The sequence below is a fragment of the Toxoplasma gondii genome, chromosome IX (assembly GCF_000006565.2).
Source record: "Toxoplasma gondii ME49 chromosome IX, whole genome shotgun sequence".
In the NCBI taxonomy this organism is placed as follows: domain Eukaryota; phylum Apicomplexa; class Conoidasida; order Eucoccidiorida; family Sarcocystidae; genus Toxoplasma; species Toxoplasma gondii.
In genome coordinates, this window is record NC_031477.1 from 2,723,673 (window position 1) to 2,741,332 (window position 17,660).

At 51.7% G+C, this 17,660-nt stretch overlaps 2 protein-coding genes and 4 non-coding genes across 6 annotated transcripts; 1 reads left to right on the plus strand and 5 right to left on the minus strand.

Moving 5' to 3' along the window:
* The first annotated feature begins 650 nt into the window (after positions 1-650).
* On the plus strand, positions 651-4,421 carry TGME49_288750 (ubiquinol-cytochrome c reductase). The gene is made up of 4 exons (XM_002368274.2): positions 651-1,483; positions 2,066-2,215; positions 2,623-2,742; positions 3,446-4,421. The coding sequence occupies exons 1-4, from the start codon at positions 1,267-1,269 to the stop codon at positions 3,661-3,663; spliced, it is 705 nt and encodes a 234-aa protein (XP_002368315.1). The 5' UTR covers positions 651-1,266; the 3' UTR covers positions 3,664-4,421.
* Positions 4,422-5,780: 1,359 nt separating this feature from the next.
* On the minus strand, positions 5,781-5,851 carry TGME49_288755. The gene has a single exon. It is a non-coding gene; the product is annotated as a tRNA-Gly (tRNA).
* A 425-nt stretch (positions 5,852-6,276) lies between these two features.
* On the minus strand, positions 6,277-6,347 carry TGME49_288760. Its single transcript has one exon. It is a non-coding gene; the product is annotated as a tRNA-Gly (tRNA).
* A 153-nt stretch (positions 6,348-6,500) lies between these two features.
* TGME49_288765 lies at positions 6,501-6,571 on the minus strand. The gene has a single exon. It is a non-coding gene; the product is annotated as a tRNA-Gly (tRNA).
* A 151-nt stretch (positions 6,572-6,722) lies between these two features.
* On the minus strand, positions 6,723-6,793 carry TGME49_288770. Its single transcript has one exon. It is a non-coding gene; the product is annotated as a tRNA-Gly (tRNA).
* A 1,860-nt stretch (positions 6,794-8,653) lies between these two features.
* Positions 8,654-17,148, minus strand: TGME49_288800 (endonuclease/exonuclease/phosphatase family protein; the record flags this gene model as incomplete). Its single annotated transcript, XM_018782049.1, has 11 exons — positions 8,654-8,868; positions 9,178-9,301; positions 9,793-9,889; positions 10,590-10,751; positions 11,437-11,522; positions 11,945-12,095; positions 12,404-12,504; positions 13,001-13,081; positions 13,646-13,777; positions 14,596-14,993; positions 15,953-17,148. Coding segments are annotated over 11 exons (2,529 nt in total). The 3' UTR covers positions 8,654-8,867.
* Positions 17,149-17,660: the final 512 nt, after the last annotated feature.

The window sequence follows — 17,660 nt, forward strand, 5'->3', positions numbered from 1 at the left end:
GACACAGGCTCCTGCGTTCTTATTTTGCCTGCCTAACGAAGTCATATCACTTCCCAGAGAGTGTCGAGTGAAGAAAGGGAAAACATTCGGCAGTTCCTACTGATACACACTAGACATCGAGATCGCACCACAAATGTATAGTTGCAGTACAGTGCACGATCATCCATAATGGCTGCCTAGCCGCATGCACATATCCAGTTCAAATAGAGTAACAATCAGTCGTCTGCGTATGGAAATCCCGATAAACGTGTTCTTCAGACTGACTAAGAACCACAATGTCTGTGTCCCGATGCTCGTTCAGACACGAGACGGCTTATATTCGGAGTGCTGCTATCAGATGTGGAAATCCTGCGGACATGCGAGTAAACGGCCCTTGATTTCGTGTATCATACGGTGAAGAGGCATAATTGAGAGCAAGTCACGGGTAATCTTCCACATTATCTTGTTTGTGTTAGTGGACGCAGGGAAAGATTCATTCGCATCACGATGACACTGAAAGTGTGAGCCAGACTGGAAACGCGCTTCGGCGTATATAAGAAGCTCGTGGCGAGGATGAAGGGCGGCGCGAGTGGTAGGGTTTTTTCTCATTACGGACATGTGTCCAGCGTGAGAGCTTCCTTGGAGAGAAAAGCGAGGGAAGGCGCGTTTTCCTCTACTGCCCTTGTTCCTGTTTCTTTGACTTTCCTTGTCGCGTCCCTGTAATTTTCACCCTTTGGACGAAACTCAGTTGCGAAGGCGCGCAGCCGCTGCCGACTATCGGTGGAGCTCTTAGGTTCGCCACACCCCAAACTTGCGTCAAGCAAAAACACACAAAGTTCGGCCAGGGACGGGAAACTCGGCTTCCAGTCAACGTCCACTTTTCGGCGCCGTTTCCTCGCTTTTGCCTCTCCCCGTCTGCCGCCACCCTGGAGATCGGTCGCGTGCCTCTCCCCTTTTTCGGCAGCCCCTTCTCGGCCACTTCCCGAAACAGAAACCTCCTTTTTGTGAGAAGGCGGAGCTGACCGTTTCACGTCTTCCTTCAACTCTTGTGGTCTGCGTTGGCTGTGTTTCTGCCACTACTTTTTTCGCTGCGCAATTTGGAGAGACTGCGTGGACCTGTGGTACATGCATATCGTGCATGTGTTGTGGAGAGCCGCACAAAAAACGGTGCCGGCTTCCTCTCGCGTTTTGTTTCCGGTTTTTCACCTGCGTGTTTAGCCGCGTCACCGCTGCGCTTCGGTTCTAGCGCATCTATTCCTCCAGGAACCGCTTTCGAAGTCGACCAAGATGGCGCAGTTCCACAGAGAAATCGGCAAGCTGTTTGCCTCCTACTCGAATAAAATCACCGCCAACAGCCCCGTCCAGTATGTCCCTTCTCCGCCGACAAAGGGCAAAGTGAGACGCGCTCTCAGCTCGGCGCTGATGCCCGTCTGGTTCAAGTTCTTCCGGGGACCTCTGGATCGGTGGAACCTTGCCGTCATGGCCAAGTACCTCCGCGACCACGGTACGCACAAAGAGGAAAATGTTACTCGAGCTTTGAGGGAAGTCAAGTGTTTCTTAGCTAGTTCGAATAACTCTTCTCATGCATGCATACACATTGTTTACGGGTCATGTGTGAGTAGGAAGTGGGTGTATGTATGATGTGTGTAAGGATGAGACAAGGTGAGAGAAGTCCCATAAAGGAACAGAAGAGAGGGTGATCAGTGGACAAGCGAGCCGATAAGTCGAGGCAGAGAATGCTTGTTGAATTCTGTTGCGTCACACCTGCGTAAAGGCCCTCGGATCCGGGCTGCCCTAAAAGCTTTTACGCGGCACATGCATGCAACGGAGTTTCCTTTCTGTTGTTCTAAAGAATCCAACAGGCCTACGCACAGCTCAGTTTACAGCAGCTTTCTCTGCAGAAAGGAGAGAGCGAATGAATTTGGAAGAAGAGAGAGAAGAGCATAAGATTGGAGAGGCAAAGCTCTAAACTGTACAAGGGGAAGCCCCGAGATACAGGCTCGGGGAAGAAGAACGAAGGGAGCGAGTCGGAGAAAGAGTTTCTTCACTTGTCTTGTTGCTGTGCTTCTCGACCTTGTCTGTGCAGGTCTGATGTATGACGACCTCTACAGCGACAAGGAGCCAGTGTTCGCTCGCGCTTTGGAGCTGCTCCCCCCCGATATTCAGGCTGCTCGCTTCCGTCGCCTTATGCGCGGAACCTACCTGAATCACCTGCGTCTGTACCTCCCGGTCCACGGTAGGTTTTTGTTCTACGCCTTTTCTCGGCTCTCTTCAACTCCCTGAGTTCCGTTCCTTCGGCGCTGTGGACACTGGGTGTGAGTTTCCGGTGGTTTTCCTTCCGCCAGTGCATTGTCTCCTTTTTTCCTCTGTATGTTGTGACCTTGTTCTCCTCTTCTTCCCGCTGCTGCTGTGCGACATTCTCAGGTGTCTGCCGCTGAGAGAGGCATGGAAAGGCCATGCGTTTCTTCTGCGAGAAGACCCCCGCGTTTAGAACGGAGCGTCTGGTATTCAGCGTTTCTTCCGTTTCTGAGGTCCTGGGTGACTCCCATTTTCTCGGGTGTTTGTGATTGCATGGTTCTGCTTTCGGATGGTGCTACGCAAGTTGTGCCTCTGTTTTCACTTGGTTGTTTCGTTGCGCCGCAGAGCAAAACTACGACCCCTTCATCCCGTACATGGCTCCCTATGTGGAGGAGGCAAAGTTCCAGTTGCAAGAAGAAGAAGAACTGCTCGGCTACCACATGTGGGAAGGCGTATGGTACTCCGGTAAGTCTGGCGCTAGCCAAGATCCAAAAGAGACAAGAGAGAAGCACCGAAGAGAGGAGAGATAGCAAATGAAGCAGAGAAGGTACTTCCAGGTGTTTCCTTTTCAGATCGCTTCTTTTTACCGCGATGTAGTTCCGCAGATGGAGGCTGTGGCTTCCGCGTCGGTTGTGTGACATAGCACTATATGCTTTGGGGGGATCCTGCGTTTCCAGTTGCCGGTCAACATCAAGGAGACACGACTCTTCTATCTCCCTATTTTTCCATTAAACCCAGTCGCCTTTCTACAGTTTCCTGTGGGTTCTTTGAGTTGGATACCTGATTCATATTTTGAACGTCTGTCAACCGGATCCACGTTCTACTGTGTTTTCACGACCATGCAAGTTCATCTGGTAAAGGGGTATGTAGTACAAGCGATGCGACTCTGCTACAATACTTGCTGATTTCTCACTGACCTAAAAGTGAAGGTAATTGCATCAGTAACTTGAATTCACAAGATGGCGTTTCTCGAGTCCCTGCGGAGTCCCGCGGCACCCTAAGCCGGGGGAAACGCGTTCGGACTGTACCCCTTCACTGCATGCGGGACTTCGCATTCATCTCTTTCTCCGGTAACGGTTGTGTTTCGGAGCGGTGAACCTTTTCGTTCCGTCCTCAGTGCATGCAGTACCAATCAGACAACTGATTTTCTTGCGTTGTTTGAACTCAGGCGGTGTCACTGGTTTCGGAGACAAGGAACCTGGCGAGCACTTCCTCGTTGCGCTGCCGAACTTGTACGGAGCCGGAGGTAGCCCCATGCAGGCTGGCGGCAAGCACTTTTCGTCTCACGCCGCCTCCGCTGCTCGCGCGCGGCTAGCCACTCTTGCGCAGAAGAGGCTAGAGGAAGCGATGCAACAAAGAGAGCGACAGTCTGTGTCTCAGAACTAAATGGAAGGCCGAACGTAGAAGCGTGACAGAAGAAGGGGGCGGGCCGGCACATCCAGAAGCACTCGATTTCGCTTTCGCACTCGAGCGTCAGGGAGAGACAAAAGCTGTGAGTTGTCTTGTCAGTGAAGTCGTTCATGGGCCGAACGCTGCGCGGTGGCACAAGCAAGCAAGCCCCGAAAAGAACGACTGTCTCTGTTTCCTGTTCAAAGAAAGAAAAGCGAACTCGCTGAGGGAATCGGTGATGTCGAGAACGGCTTCACAAAAGGACCGAGAAAGCAAGGTCTGTCTTCTTCAGAGACGGCGGTGTGTGCCAAATAGTGTGCGAGAGAAAGAGTCTGAAACGGGTGTGAATCATAAGGGCCAGTCCACTGATGCCAGCTACCTCTCTCCGTCTACACAAATCTACGCTGTTTTACAGCCTTCCACGAGACGATTTGCGCGGGGGCTTTCGTGTCGGCTTCGACGAACATAGCCCCAGCCATTTTTTAGCTGCTTGCTCTGTGTCTTCGCTGCTGGACGCTCTTCGCGATTCAGCGTGTGGATGGCACGCGTTTTCTGCGTTACTGAATGGAACGGGGATGTGTACACTGAAATTCCAGCAGGCAAGTTTCCATGCGTGCACATGTTCCTCAGTCTCCCCGACTTTTCTGGTCTGTCGCTAAGGAGCAACTGCCTGATGTTCGGCTCCTCTCAGAGGAGTGTGATGTTTACGGGGAAACACGGGTCGACGGACACAACTCGCTCGTTTCAAAGAACGGCGACAAACGATGAAAATTCAGTGTACACTTTCGACGGGCTGCCCCAATCCAAAATAGACAAGCCAGCAGTTGGTTGCCGCGCAGATGTTTATCAGGTGCTCTGTCGCCACTTCTCACATGAGAATCGCGTAAAGGTTGAAGGTTCTTCCAACGGAGGGAAGAAAGGTGCCACACTGAATCTGTCTCCCACAAAGCGATGTCGGCTTTGCTGTGTGTGATCGAAGATGCTTAGCCCTTAGCTTCGGCTTCAAGCAGTAAAGCAGTCGGTCCAGGAGGTCGACAGCGGCCGTGAAGTATCGTCTCCACTGACAAGAACGGCATAGGTCAAACAGTGCAAGGGAAAGTGCCACGCAGGGGGTACACGGTGCCGAGCCGTTTGCTGCTAGTGTGGATGATTCAAACATTGTCCAACATCGGCTCGGAATTAGAGAGTCGCTTTTAAGAATTTAGCCTTTTTCCCCTTGTGTCCGTGTTTCGTTTTCCGTGCCATAGGGTATCCTGTTGTCTACAGCAGGAACCGCCTACGAGCTACTCCAAATCTCCGGTCAGCGCCTCACTTCCGGGTTTGCGTCACGGGGAGGCATCAAACCGACCATGTTAAACAGGACTGTTTCACCGATAGGTTAGAGATCACTGTTCTACCCTATGCGTGAGCGTTCCGTGTACATGTATCCCAAAAAGGTGTCTTCTGGTGGCTTCTTCCTGTGTTTCTGCGTAACAGGGGGAAAAGTGGGGAAGGCAGTTAACGAGATTCACTACCTGTCACGGGCGTGCTAAAGATTCCAACGGCTACACACTACACATACAACAAGATAAAGTGGCATGCGTTCTTGAGGGCATTCATATCAGAGCCGATGTTGGTTATACTTGATCGAAGAGAGCTGCCGGTGCTCGGACAGTCCACCGCAAGGTGAAGATTCGACGAAGGGCACATGCACTGGGGGACGAAGTGTCTATACGCCCTCTGCTTTCCGCCGTGAGCCACAAGCAGCAACGAGTTTGAAATATATTCAACATGAGGACAACATCCACACCGTCTCCCGTACTGAGGTGCCTGCAGGTGAATCAGAAAAGGAGGGAAATGTTACTGTGGCTCAGTCAGTTTTTCCGTCACCAGCAGCGAATGCAGCGTAGCTGCATTCTACTGAGGTATTATCCGAATATCTCAAGGCACACACAATGCCGTACCGTCCAACTACCTCCGCAACGTCCTCCTGGTTTGTCAACGATACCATAAGAACCAGCGACGTAGGAACAGAAAATCAGTCGCCTTGTGTATCCAACATTTGATTTCTTTGTACGGGGAGAACCAAAGAAATGTCTGAAGTGAGGAAGTCTGTAAACGACATAAAAGGAATATGCGTTTGCCGGGAATCGAACCCGGGTCACCTCGATGGCAACGAGGTATTCTACCACTAGACCACAAACGCTTGATGGCAACAACATTCGTTTTTGTGAGCCCACATCCTTCTTTTCCTATTTTTGTAAAGGACCCTGATTTCTTGAGGCTGCAGATACGAGGATATTCCGGAGAATGTTTGTCGTTGACCTGTTGATACAAACGGCACGAAAGGGAGCATGCTGGGAGCCGAACTCCGATCACCTCGTTGGAAACGAGGTATTCCTCTATACCACAAACGCTACCTTGCAGAATTCGATGCCACTCTAAGGGACAACAGGCTGCGTGTTTCCCTTGAGGAAAACTCCCTAAATGACCTTTCCAGGATAAGGGGTCGTCTCTCTTCCACCAGTGGTCGGAAATTCACGGGTTCACGCAAACAAGAGCTACCGTTTCTCTTTCAACAATGATTCGGAGTATCCTGGGTGATTCTTAAGGGCTGATAAGGAAGAAAAGTGCGTTTGCCGGGAATCGAACCCGGGTCACCTCGATGGCAACGAGGTATTCTACCACTAGACCACAAACGCTTGACAGCGTTGACAATCCCGTTTTTCGGGACCACACTTTGCTTGTTTCTCTGTCGAAAACATGCTTGAATCATATTCTGGCGACGGTGCTGTTGTGCTTTCAACAACGGGTACAAGTATCCTGTGTGATTTCGAAGCGCTGGATAAGAAAAGTGCGTTTGCCGGGAATCGAACCCGGGTCACCTCGATGGCAACGAGGTATTCTACCACTAGACCACAAACGCTCGCACTGTTCGAATTTCCGCTTTTGGGGACCGCATGTTTCTTGTTTCCCAGCCGAAAACTTTTGCTTGAAGCATGTTCTGGTGCCGGTGCCGTTGTTCTTTCAACAAAGGTTCGAACTATCACGGGTGAAATAAGAAGCATGTGAGAACGTGCGTTTGCCGGGAATCGAACCCGGGTCACCTCGATGGCAACGAGGTATTCTACCACTAGACCACAAACGCTCAGAAGTCGGTCATTTCCTCTTCGCACGCCACAGGTGCGTTTTTTCCCTTCTCGTAATTTCACAAGTTCACCTATACAGCTTCCAGCGGTACAGATTTTTCAGATTCTCACTTTCCTGTGTTCCGTGCTTGGGTCAAGGCACAAAGGAATCTACACGAATCCACTGTTTTCCCCGCTTGATAGTTTGGCACAAACGTCTTTAGAGGAGCTATTCGCCTGGAGGACATCCTCGTTGACGCTGCAATATATAGGATTGGCGTTACTATGCAGCAGACGGTGGGCTGCTGTAGAGCTCGCCAGAAACCATCGCAACACGACTCTGTTTACCGACACGGTGGTTCAGCCTCGAGAATCCGTTTTGGTTATTTTCATCTTCGAAGGACGCGGACAGCGGGAGATCTCCCTTGCTCCTTGTGGAATGAAAGAACTGCAGTCATCCCTATATCATGCGTATCTCCTCAAAGATGGTACCTGAAGGTCCGGCGGCTTACCATTAGAACAGAACAAACATCGTTTTGCCGAAATACTCTGCAGCACTAGCTGGCGCCCTTATATTTCTCCCTCACACGTTCACAACTTCAGCATTCGATGTAGCGGCCGTACGCGTCTATGCTTCTAGGTATGTATGACTCTGTTTTATAGTATTTCATGCCCATGTGTTGATTATGCTAGTTCACTGGCCTCGGTCCGCCAGTGTAGTTAACGCAGCAACACCAAAGGTCTCCTCGACAAGGTCAGCCCGCATAAGCACGCCAGAAAATGGCAACACTGGTGTTCCGATGTGCCGCGAATGTCAACTACCTCAAATTATTTCTGTCATTTCTGTTAGATTCGTCTTTTCCTGCCAATAACAGTGCTCGCTGCTACACTGCGCTCATCACGGGTGGTCTCAGTACACAGAAGCCATCTCTATTAACTGAATGAGCTCCTTCAAAATCCGTAGCAGGCTCGGACTACACTCATTTGAGTCGACTTGAAGATGAACGGAAGCAATCTGCTCCATTCTTCTCAGGGTCCGACAGCGAACCTTTCTCTTTCTGTAGACAGGCGCCCAGTACACTTCTCTGCCGCGGACACACAAACCAGGGGGAAAAAAAGTTTTCTCGCGCCGTTATCTGATACGAGAGTCCACTAAAAACCGTGTCGACTCTCACTGGGCAATGCTCTGTTGCGTCTTCTGAACTGACTAGATGCTTTTACTAGTAATGCTCTAATTTTGCTGGGGAGCCTAAGCTAGCGGAAAACACAGCACCTGCTAAGTTTTTCGCACCCCAGCATTAAATTGGGATCTGTTTGCCACCTGGCCGACAACGGTTGTGGTGATACAGGTGGCACAGAGCACACACATTGGCGGATGTCCGTGAGCCGTCGCACCCACAATATCCACCGGGATATTAATACTTCTTGTTCTGGTTGTGTTACTCCTCTTAATACGGACATAGGACTTGCGGCCACACTACCGTAGGTAATCCGTACCCACTCTGGGGAGTCGTTCGAAAACAGATACAATGTCACAGGCTGATTCGTCGAATAAACGACTGCATTTTCTTGTCTTCTACCGCTGCAGGAAACAGCTCTTGGCTGCCACTTGACCAAAAGTGGCTGGCACACACACGTGCCGACGTAAGGCACGAACGCAGAAAGAAATGATGGACCCACCCACCGGCGGGGCGAACCCGGACGTATTCCGTGTTTTTCTGACGGTGGAACACTGCGCTCTGTGCTTTTACATTTGAAATGTGGTGACGTCACATTTCTCCATGACGAACAACGGTGGTCCCTGCCATCGCACCACGGCACTGGGGTGATAGGTTAGTACTCGGAAAACACAAAATCCAAAGAAAATCCTAGGTTGTTTCCGGCCTCTTGCCCGCTTGCCGGCCGCTGCGGCCTTCAAATAGCGGAACTGTGTTTGCATTCGGGACAGCAAAGATCGAAGCATATCCACCGAGGTTGCGACAAGAGGCGTGGATGCGAGTGGCAAAAGTGCCTCTAAGAACCGGCGCAAAGCACGGCACCCAAAAGACAACGGCTCTTTGATCTTCTTCAGTGGGACGACTTCCCAGTCGCTCTTCTGGATAACGCGCACACAGAGCACAATTTTTTGCCGAAAATCTAAAATGTGCACTCCACGAAACAACACAACACTGTACACCGTGGAAGACCACAGATCCATCTACAGCTATCGATCCTGAACGGGACATTTGTCAGCACTCAATGCAACAGCCACAGGAACGCCATCAAGAACGAAATGTCCCTTAGTACTTCTCATGCAGGGTTTTTGCCCGACATCCGTGCATCTGTCAGGAGATCATGAATTTATAATCGCACTTTATTATCGCTGGTTCTACAGCAAAAGGAGGTTGACTCCTCGAAAACTCACCAGCTGGCACTTGGGTCCGGATTCTCAATGTTCATCACGGACGGCAGGGCGTAATTGAAATCCAGAGGGTACATAACAAGCCCTGTCCCTACAGGGCTGTGATCGCTCGCATTCAAGAAACTATCTAACAAATAAAGACAGAAGAAACCAAGACGAAACAAGCATCAGACTGCATCCGAGGCTGCTGACACACCCATACTGCCTTTCACTCTGTCTAGCGTTCGACACGGCACACACTCACCTACACATTTGCCACACTGCTACAGGAAACGACTGTACAAATTAATATATACATATATATATATATATATATTGATATGCATATGCGACTGATCCCGCGCTTTCCAATGTTATATGCTCATCCTGAGTGCATATCCCATCCCATCCCCCAAAATGAAAATCACCTTAAGCTGCAGATCGTCGTTGTTTGTTCCAGAACGTGTTCCCAGCAGAATGCGACATTTTCGACGTGAGTTGCATCTCTGAAGTCGAGCAGCACTTCAGTTGATTCTGAGGTGAGTTCTCTGCTTCTACCCCTGCTAGGCCGTGGAAAAACAAGCTACGCAGACGAGAGTGGTGTACTCAGGTTGGACGAAACGCACAACGTTCTCTTACTTGGTCGCGTCGGCATTGCAGCGAAATAATTCTCTTCTTCCAGACGGAGAAGCGACGCTACTTCCGGAATAGACCATTTGAAGACTCGGTCTGTCCACTGTGTGCAAATCGCAGAACGACCAAACTCACAGCCTAAAATAAAGCGCGGCTGCGTTCGACAGTCACGTTCACTTGTTCGTCGCGATCGGGCGCTTTCTGCAATGGCCCCCCTGTGACGAAGCGTACATTTCCTGCCTTCTCACACTTCAGCCTGTGCGGGAAGTGACGGGTTAGCTATGTCATAATATACGTGGACATATGCGAACAAGACCCCCTGAACCGTGTTTCCTATCATTCGCTGAGCGCACAGTCAAGATCCACCGTCAGATACTCTTGTTGGCGGCAAAACGGTTGTCGAATTGAGTTCCCCCAAAAGTGCGAGTGGCACCCGAGCGATTCTGACAGCCAGCAGAAACAAGCAGAGCCTCTTTTTCACGAGAAAGCTCTACTCGTTCATCCCAACCAAACATCAACGGCGGTCAGCGGAAACTGTCCAGTAACCGCTTGCGACCAAGATCGCGAGTACGCCTGACACAAATACCTCTTTGTTTCGGCCGACCACTGCGGTAGGTCACTGACAAGGAAAACCGCATGCACTCTGTGCCTTTGGCATGTGCCATTTAACACACAGCCTTGAAGGTTTGTCAACAAAACGCCCCTCCACGAATTTTGGCTCAGCCGAGGTTTTTGCCACCCTGTCTATTGAAACCAAGAACGACAGAAATAAACGCCTGGGTGCTCTTTTCAATTTACCATACCGATGGATTGCGATCCTCCTGACGTCCACCCTTGTACCACTTCACAGTGAATTTCGTCTGGTACTCTTTCGCGGCCCAGTGGGCGTCGGTAAAATCGACAGGCGGGCGGCCGTCAACTTTCTTGTACGTTGGAGGGAAGGTCACTGGACTCTCGTGGAATCCCTGAAACAAATGCGGAGAATAGGCAAAACAGATTTTAAGAAAGGGCGAAAAGATCCGCATTCGTCAAGCCAGGATCACATAGCACATTCGCACACAACTCGACGCCACATGCACGTGAAGAAAGTTCGCGAAAACGCGCGACCGTCGCACGGGTGCATGACTAGCAACAATCGACTGAATACGTACAGGCGCCAAGTGCAGACAGTCAGGAATCCTCGGTTCGTTCAAATGCATGCACAAGGGTATTAACGAAAAGGGTCATGCATGCATGTAACTCGAGATGGCCGTTAGTGACACTGGGATACGGCGGGCGTTCACAAATGTAACTAGGAAAACCGCTTGAAAAACACGGCTCGGATACGATCTTTACCTCTTATTTTCGGCTTCTTATTGAGGATATGGCAACGTCTTTGTACCAGACTAGCTTGGGGAACCCCCCACCCGCACGAGAGTGTGCAAAACAGCCTGAAGTGCGTATATAACTTAGAGAAATGAAGGAACCGTTTTTTCAAATCCTCCCGAAGACCCTTCTCAACAAGTCGCTCTCGGCAACGGCTTGGCCACCGCATGGAGTGCGGCGTCTCACACGCTTCAGCACCATTCACGGACTAAGACTGCAAAAGAGGCTGTAAAACAGCCGGCCTGTCCCTCCACAAGTCACTCGAGTTCACAACGAGCAGCTCACTTGTTTCCGGAGGTCCTCGCCGTGCGGGCCAACGCACTCATCGTACTGGAAAAGAGCCTTCAGGTCTCCCGAATCCAGGAGTTCCACTGCAGACACGGAGAGAAACGACACAGAACAGAGTATGCAAGTCCTCCCGGGAGACGTCCACAGAAGACCTGTGCGAGCGCGTAGTTAAGCATCGGCAATCGCGACTCTGCCTCTCTGTCGCTTCGGGAAACGAAGCGTTTCCAATATCGAGACGCGCCGAATTTTTCGTCGGAGACACGCAAAAACCTACGACGAAAAACCAAGTACGCTGGCTTCAAGCACATCCTAGAGATCATACAGCCACGAAAACGCTTCGAAAAGCAATGTCCGGTCCCTACGCAAGACGCGAGAACTTCGGGCAAGACCGATGCATGGACAGATCACAACTCCTCCTGGAGTGCGTCTACAGAGCGATGGCGAACAAAAGGCAACGCACACCCCTCCAACCTCCTCCTCGTCCTTCGCGTCACACGAGGCTCACCAGCTTTGGCTGCTGAAATGTTTCGAGTGCGAAAATTGAAATCTCCCATCCATAAGACGTGATGGAAGACGCCATCTAACGTCGTTCGAGGCACACCGCTGTACAGCTCGCAGAGCCTCTCGAGGATCCACGTCCGCGCCTTGATACGGTCCTGGGAAATGCGAAAAGGCGTACAACACAGAAAGTGGAGAGGCAGACGAATAAGACGACGCTTTCGATGATGGAGTTTTCACTCAATTCGTTTCAAACAGTGATACTCGTAAACCACGCGGGGCCAAAACGCCGCGCTACGCCAGACTGAGAGACAATCGTGGGGTTGTGCTCCTAGGACACAGGTTGCGCGGCTTCCCGCGAGTGCATGCAGAGACCTGAAAACGCGCGTACACAAAGTAACATGTTGAAAGCAGTATGCGCGTTTCCTTTTTAAAGTGACCTCTCAAGAACTCCCTAGTAACGCACCTCCGTTGCCGTTGCGGGCATGTGACAGCCGAGAAAGCAGACGAACTGGTCCCAGATTCTCATGAGGAGGGAGACAGCTCCCTTTGATCCGTTGAAGAAACCTGGAAAAATTGATTTGCAGTTCGCAGGCATGCGTGCAAAGTGAGATACAGAAACGCTCTCATTGAGAGTCGCCTGAGCGGCTCTTCTTCTCCAGCGGCCGCGCCTACCGCTAAAGGGACTTAAAAAAACGTCTCGACTGATCCACAACTGTAAGTAAACCGCCACATGCATGCACCGCTCTGTCCACCTTCCAAATCCCCGAAGTGCAAATTGGCATCTTCGGTTTACCAGCAAACGTTCCCTCACTTCTGGAAACATGCGCGTATGCGCTGAGAGGTCTTCACTCTAGACGTTCACGCATGCATGCGCCTGCTCGCCTGCCCTCAGGCATGCGCGTGCGAAACGGAGACGCAAAACATCGAAGCACTTGTCAGCAGGCACTGGAAAATACGCCATCCCTGATTCAGCCGTCCTTCGTGCAATGGCGAAACGACGTCCGACAAGGGAACGGCGACAGAGAAAAACGAAAACTGCATGCATGCTGGAAAAACATACTCAACGGAATCGCCTTGGAGGAGAGGAATTCGATGGGACCCTTCGGACGGAGCAAATCGGCACGAGCCCAAGCTGCGATACCTGCAAACCGACGCACGAGGGGACAAACAGTGAAGAATATCGAGAACCGTTACCTCAGCCTCTTTCGTATTCTTGTGCAGTCTAATGCGCATGCCTCGAGGACGGCTCAACTGGAGTAACCGCATCAACCGGGAGAGAAAACGGTAACTCCCTCGCTTCAGAAAAAACAGGGCGACACTCTGTGCCTGCTGTAAACCACCCTCCAATTGGATGATTGTGAGCTAAAATGGTACATTTCAATCTGCTACCGGCATTCCGATTTGCTTGGACGCTGTACTCACTAACAGTGTTCGAAAATGTGAGCGTGGAACCGGCCCGGTAGCGAGGTACACGATAGAGGCTGTAACTCCCCACATAAGTTGCATGCTTCTGGTCTCGACGCAGTACACAGATTACTGTAATCACTCGTTTTAGCGGAGAAAAAACTTTCTGAACAGCTAAAGTGGCGGAGTTCGATCGCCCACGGCATTCACCATGCGCAAGCAATCGTCTGCTGCTTCGGGAACCGAGAAAAAGCGAAAGGGACTCACAAAGGCCTGAACACTCGCGTCAGTCGTTTCTTACTCGTGCTTTTGAATTGCGTCCAGGCGCCGTCCCCAAGGCCAGAAATTTTATCTTCCGCGGCGCGCATGCGGACATACGGCCGGCCATTTACGTCGCACAGGTAGGTCATGATGGCGTGGAAAATGCTGTCAGCTGCAGATAAAAACGAAGGAAACCCAGCCACCAAACAAAACGTTACACTCTTCGGAGGGTGGAAGGTGGAGGCGGAGTTTGTCCTCTGCAGGAACAAAGAAATCGGCGAGAGAAGAGAAACGAGGTTCGCCGCAGTCTGTCACCGTGCTTCGGAGTAGAGACGGATCGCAAGCAGAGAACGGCAGTCTCCACTGCACGGCTGCACCAAGTGAAACGACTACTCAGGATGACCAGTCCCGTCATACTCTTGGAATCACGATTGGTGGAAGACAATTGCTTGAAAGCTCACGGCGCAGGGACTCTGGAGCAATGTGAAGACGCTGCTTTGGACAGAAAACGTCTTCGGCATCGGCGCCTTGTTAGTCGTGCCAAGTGCACCGTTTCGACCGTCTGAATAACTCGATTTCCTCGCTGTCAACTCCTGACATATGAGCCCCTCGAATCGCTCCCTTCGTGTCTGTTCGAATACCATTCACTTTGGTCGCCTCCTTCCTAAAGTTGTTTTCTCGGGAACATATATCCACTCCAGTAAAACTCCTCGCGCAGTGAAACGAACTCAAAGTTCGACTGTAGATTATTTAACGTACTCCTCTACCTATATATCTGTCTATCGATGTCTATCTATCGATCGATCTATATCTGTCTCTCTGCCTATATATATATATATATGTATAGCTGTATACCTTGGATTCGCTAAATGTATTTGTATATCGTTGTCCGTATCTATCTATCTAGATCTATCTACGTACAGCTATCTATATATCTGCTATCGATGCCTCTCAAACTCATTCACTACGCGAGGAGAGCCCCAGACGTACAGATTGTTTCTTGGAGGGTGATGACGTAAACATCGTATCCCGGAAGCACCCAGTCGCTGAGAGGCTGTTCCCCGTCTTTGACTGCCTTCAGCTTCAGCGTGCTGGCGCGCAAGAGACTTTTCCTTTCGACCATGCGACTGTCGCTAGGTGCATGCGTCCCAGGCGTCGAGAGCCAGGCACTCTTTCCAACTTTCCGTTCACTTTCTCCGTCGTTTCGATGCTTTCCATATTGATCGAAGGCGTCCACGTCTCCAGTCGCCCAGGCGTCTTCGTCGTCCAGCAGCTCTTCCACGACGCGCTCCGGAAGATGCGCTGGCAACACACTGGGGGCCGCGAGGGCCTCTGGACTGATGTTGGGCGTCATCGTTCCCTGTGGGAAATCTTGGTACTCTGAGTTCCTGAAAACCGAGGAAAACCATCATCATCATCAGGCAAGCTGTTCACCTCTCAGAGAGCGAACCGGTTGGAGCGGAAGTCTGGGTCGCGGTCCATTTGTACAGAGACTTCTTCATTAGAAGAATCCCTTTTTCAAGTCAAGTCTACTTCCTCAATCAGACTTGGTGTATGAAGGAGTAGACGTTCACCCTTGACCAGATGTCTCAAACTCCTTCTTCAACCACGAGAGAAGAAAAACTTGTGTTCGCGAAGTTGAACGAACGACCGAGACGCCACGGAGGCAAGTGCACAGCCTGCTTGGGAGCTTTGTACATGAAACAGAGAGATGCACGAAAGGAGGAACAAATAATTCCTGGCTACCCAGGTACAGCGCATATAGTATGCTAATGCAGATGTGAACGGTGCCCCCCACATGACCCATCCTATGTCGGTGAATATTTCCACGTTGTCCCCGTGGAATGTCAGAAGGACCAGGAAAAATTTCGAAAGTTCCCTTCACCGTCGCAGCCTCACTGTCACCGATTTGTACCTGGTGCTGTGAAGGGGGCGCAAGTTACTGGCACAGGTTACCGCAAGCGCGCACCCGTCGTTATCGCCGAAAAACAAACGTACGGATAAGAAAGGCTTATTATGTCTGCGTGACTGCATGTGGGCTTAACAGTGTTCCGCGATCAACGTTTGCGACCATCTGAACAGCGATGCCTCCAAAGCTGTGGAGGAAAACTCGAATCTGTGCAGTGAACCGAAGGACTCTTCCCAAGAATGGTCGAAAACAAAAACCGTAGCTTTACCCCTACCCAGCAAGTCACTCTCATCACGTGATGTCTTTTTCTAAACCACGAATCTTTCTTTTTTCTTCACATGGACAACGCACTCGCGCTCCATGTCTTCTCCGGAGTTCGGCGACATCTTCACCGTCTCGTCCTCCCCACTTCATTCCTCCATTCGCGTCTCCACGTACCAGGTCCCGCAGAAAATCCGAATCGGTTCCACACCCTTTAAGCTGTTGTCGCTCTGGGCGGTTGGCCTCACTTTGGCTCGAACCTCTGTCTTTTCTTTTTGCATCTGTTCGTAAACGAAGTGGACGCTTTTTAACTTGTTCGACGCGCTTGCACCGCTGGGGGTCGCCTGAAAAATGTGTTTTCCGGCTCCTCCCCAGTGCGTCGAGGCACCAGCGTGTTTGTGCCACTGCGGCTCTCTGAGCAGCGCTCCCAGTGACTCGCTTTCCGTCGGCATTGCCGAAAAGGGTCTGAAGGGGACGCTTCCTTCCATCCTCCCAACGGCGGCCGTGCTTCGCCTTAGATCCCCCGGTGAGCGGGGGGTTCGCGTTTGTCGATTCTCGAGCGCTGCGGCGACAGCAACGAGAGACGAGGGAAGCGAGGGTGGCCGAGAGCCTGTCTCGCCGTCCCTACCTGCCCCCGAATCAGCTGCGAAATCCTCCAAGACATGTCTACCTTCCTGGGAACTCGCGCCGCCCTCGCCTCGACGCCCTGGCGACGGTGCACCCGCCTCGTCTGCGGCATCCGTCCCCGAATCTTCGTATCCATCGTCGCAGACGTCCACGATATCCGAGAGGTTGTACGCATCTAGGTTAAACATTTGATCTACTCTCGGGTGATCCTGTGCGAACTGCCGGCGCCGAAACCCCCCTCGACCGATGCACGCAGAAGATGCGCCGCATGCAGCGGCTCCTCCCCCCGCCGGTCTCCAACCTTTTGGAGGTCCCTCCTGTCTCCCGGATCCCGAAGAGACACCCTGCGAAAGTCCGGAACCCCCCAAACCGCCTGGAGGGAGGTTCTGCGAGCCACGAGACAGAGGGCGGTGAAACGGAGGACTGACAGCAGGCGCAACCGTGTCGTCGTTCTTCTCGCTTGGTCGACTTCTTCCCGCCCCTTGGCTTGTGACTCTGGAGCTGCTGGAGCCCTGGGAACGGGGAGAAGGCGCCCTGTGGGTCCCGTCAGGCATCGCAACAAACAAGTGACCTGGAGAGCGATACGGCCGCGGCAGACAGGACCTGCTGCCACGGCCAGAAGTCGTACTGAGCTGCTCTGTGGAGCTGCGGGCATTCGGACATGGACTGCCGCCTGGCGAGCCAGCGTTGTCTGCTGGTGCCCTCTCGAAAGACGAGGCCTCATCCTCGCGCTTGCGGCCTTCCATCCTAGAGAGACGCAACGCGGAAAAATACTGGGAAACACATGCGAGCTCGAACAAAACAGACAAACCTCAAACACACCCAGAATCCTAGCACTCTGAAAAGAAAAAACATGTGGTGAGCCGCCAAGGGCAGAGTTGCTGTTGGGGGAGGGGGGGTACTGGAGGAGTCGCGGCTCGCCGACTCGCGACCAGTCAGGCGAGAAAGGGAACTGCAGAGCCGTGAAACGAAAAACAGAGCCGAGATGTAGAGGCCTCCGTACGAAGTTTTGGCTTTCGCAGAGGAAAGGTTTTCTCCAGAGATGTTCAGAGACACAAGTGCTTGGGTAAGAGAAACGGCATCGGTACAGGTACGGCGGTCTCAGCAGGCACGCAAGGGAGTGAATGGGAACTCCCTCGAGAGTAGGGAAGCAAACGCAGAAAGGTGAATTGGAAAAGGCGATGAGGACGCGAAAAGTCAGTCGAACCAGGGGAACACTCGGTGAATGTTTACTGGAGAGGGAAATAAACGACAGAGA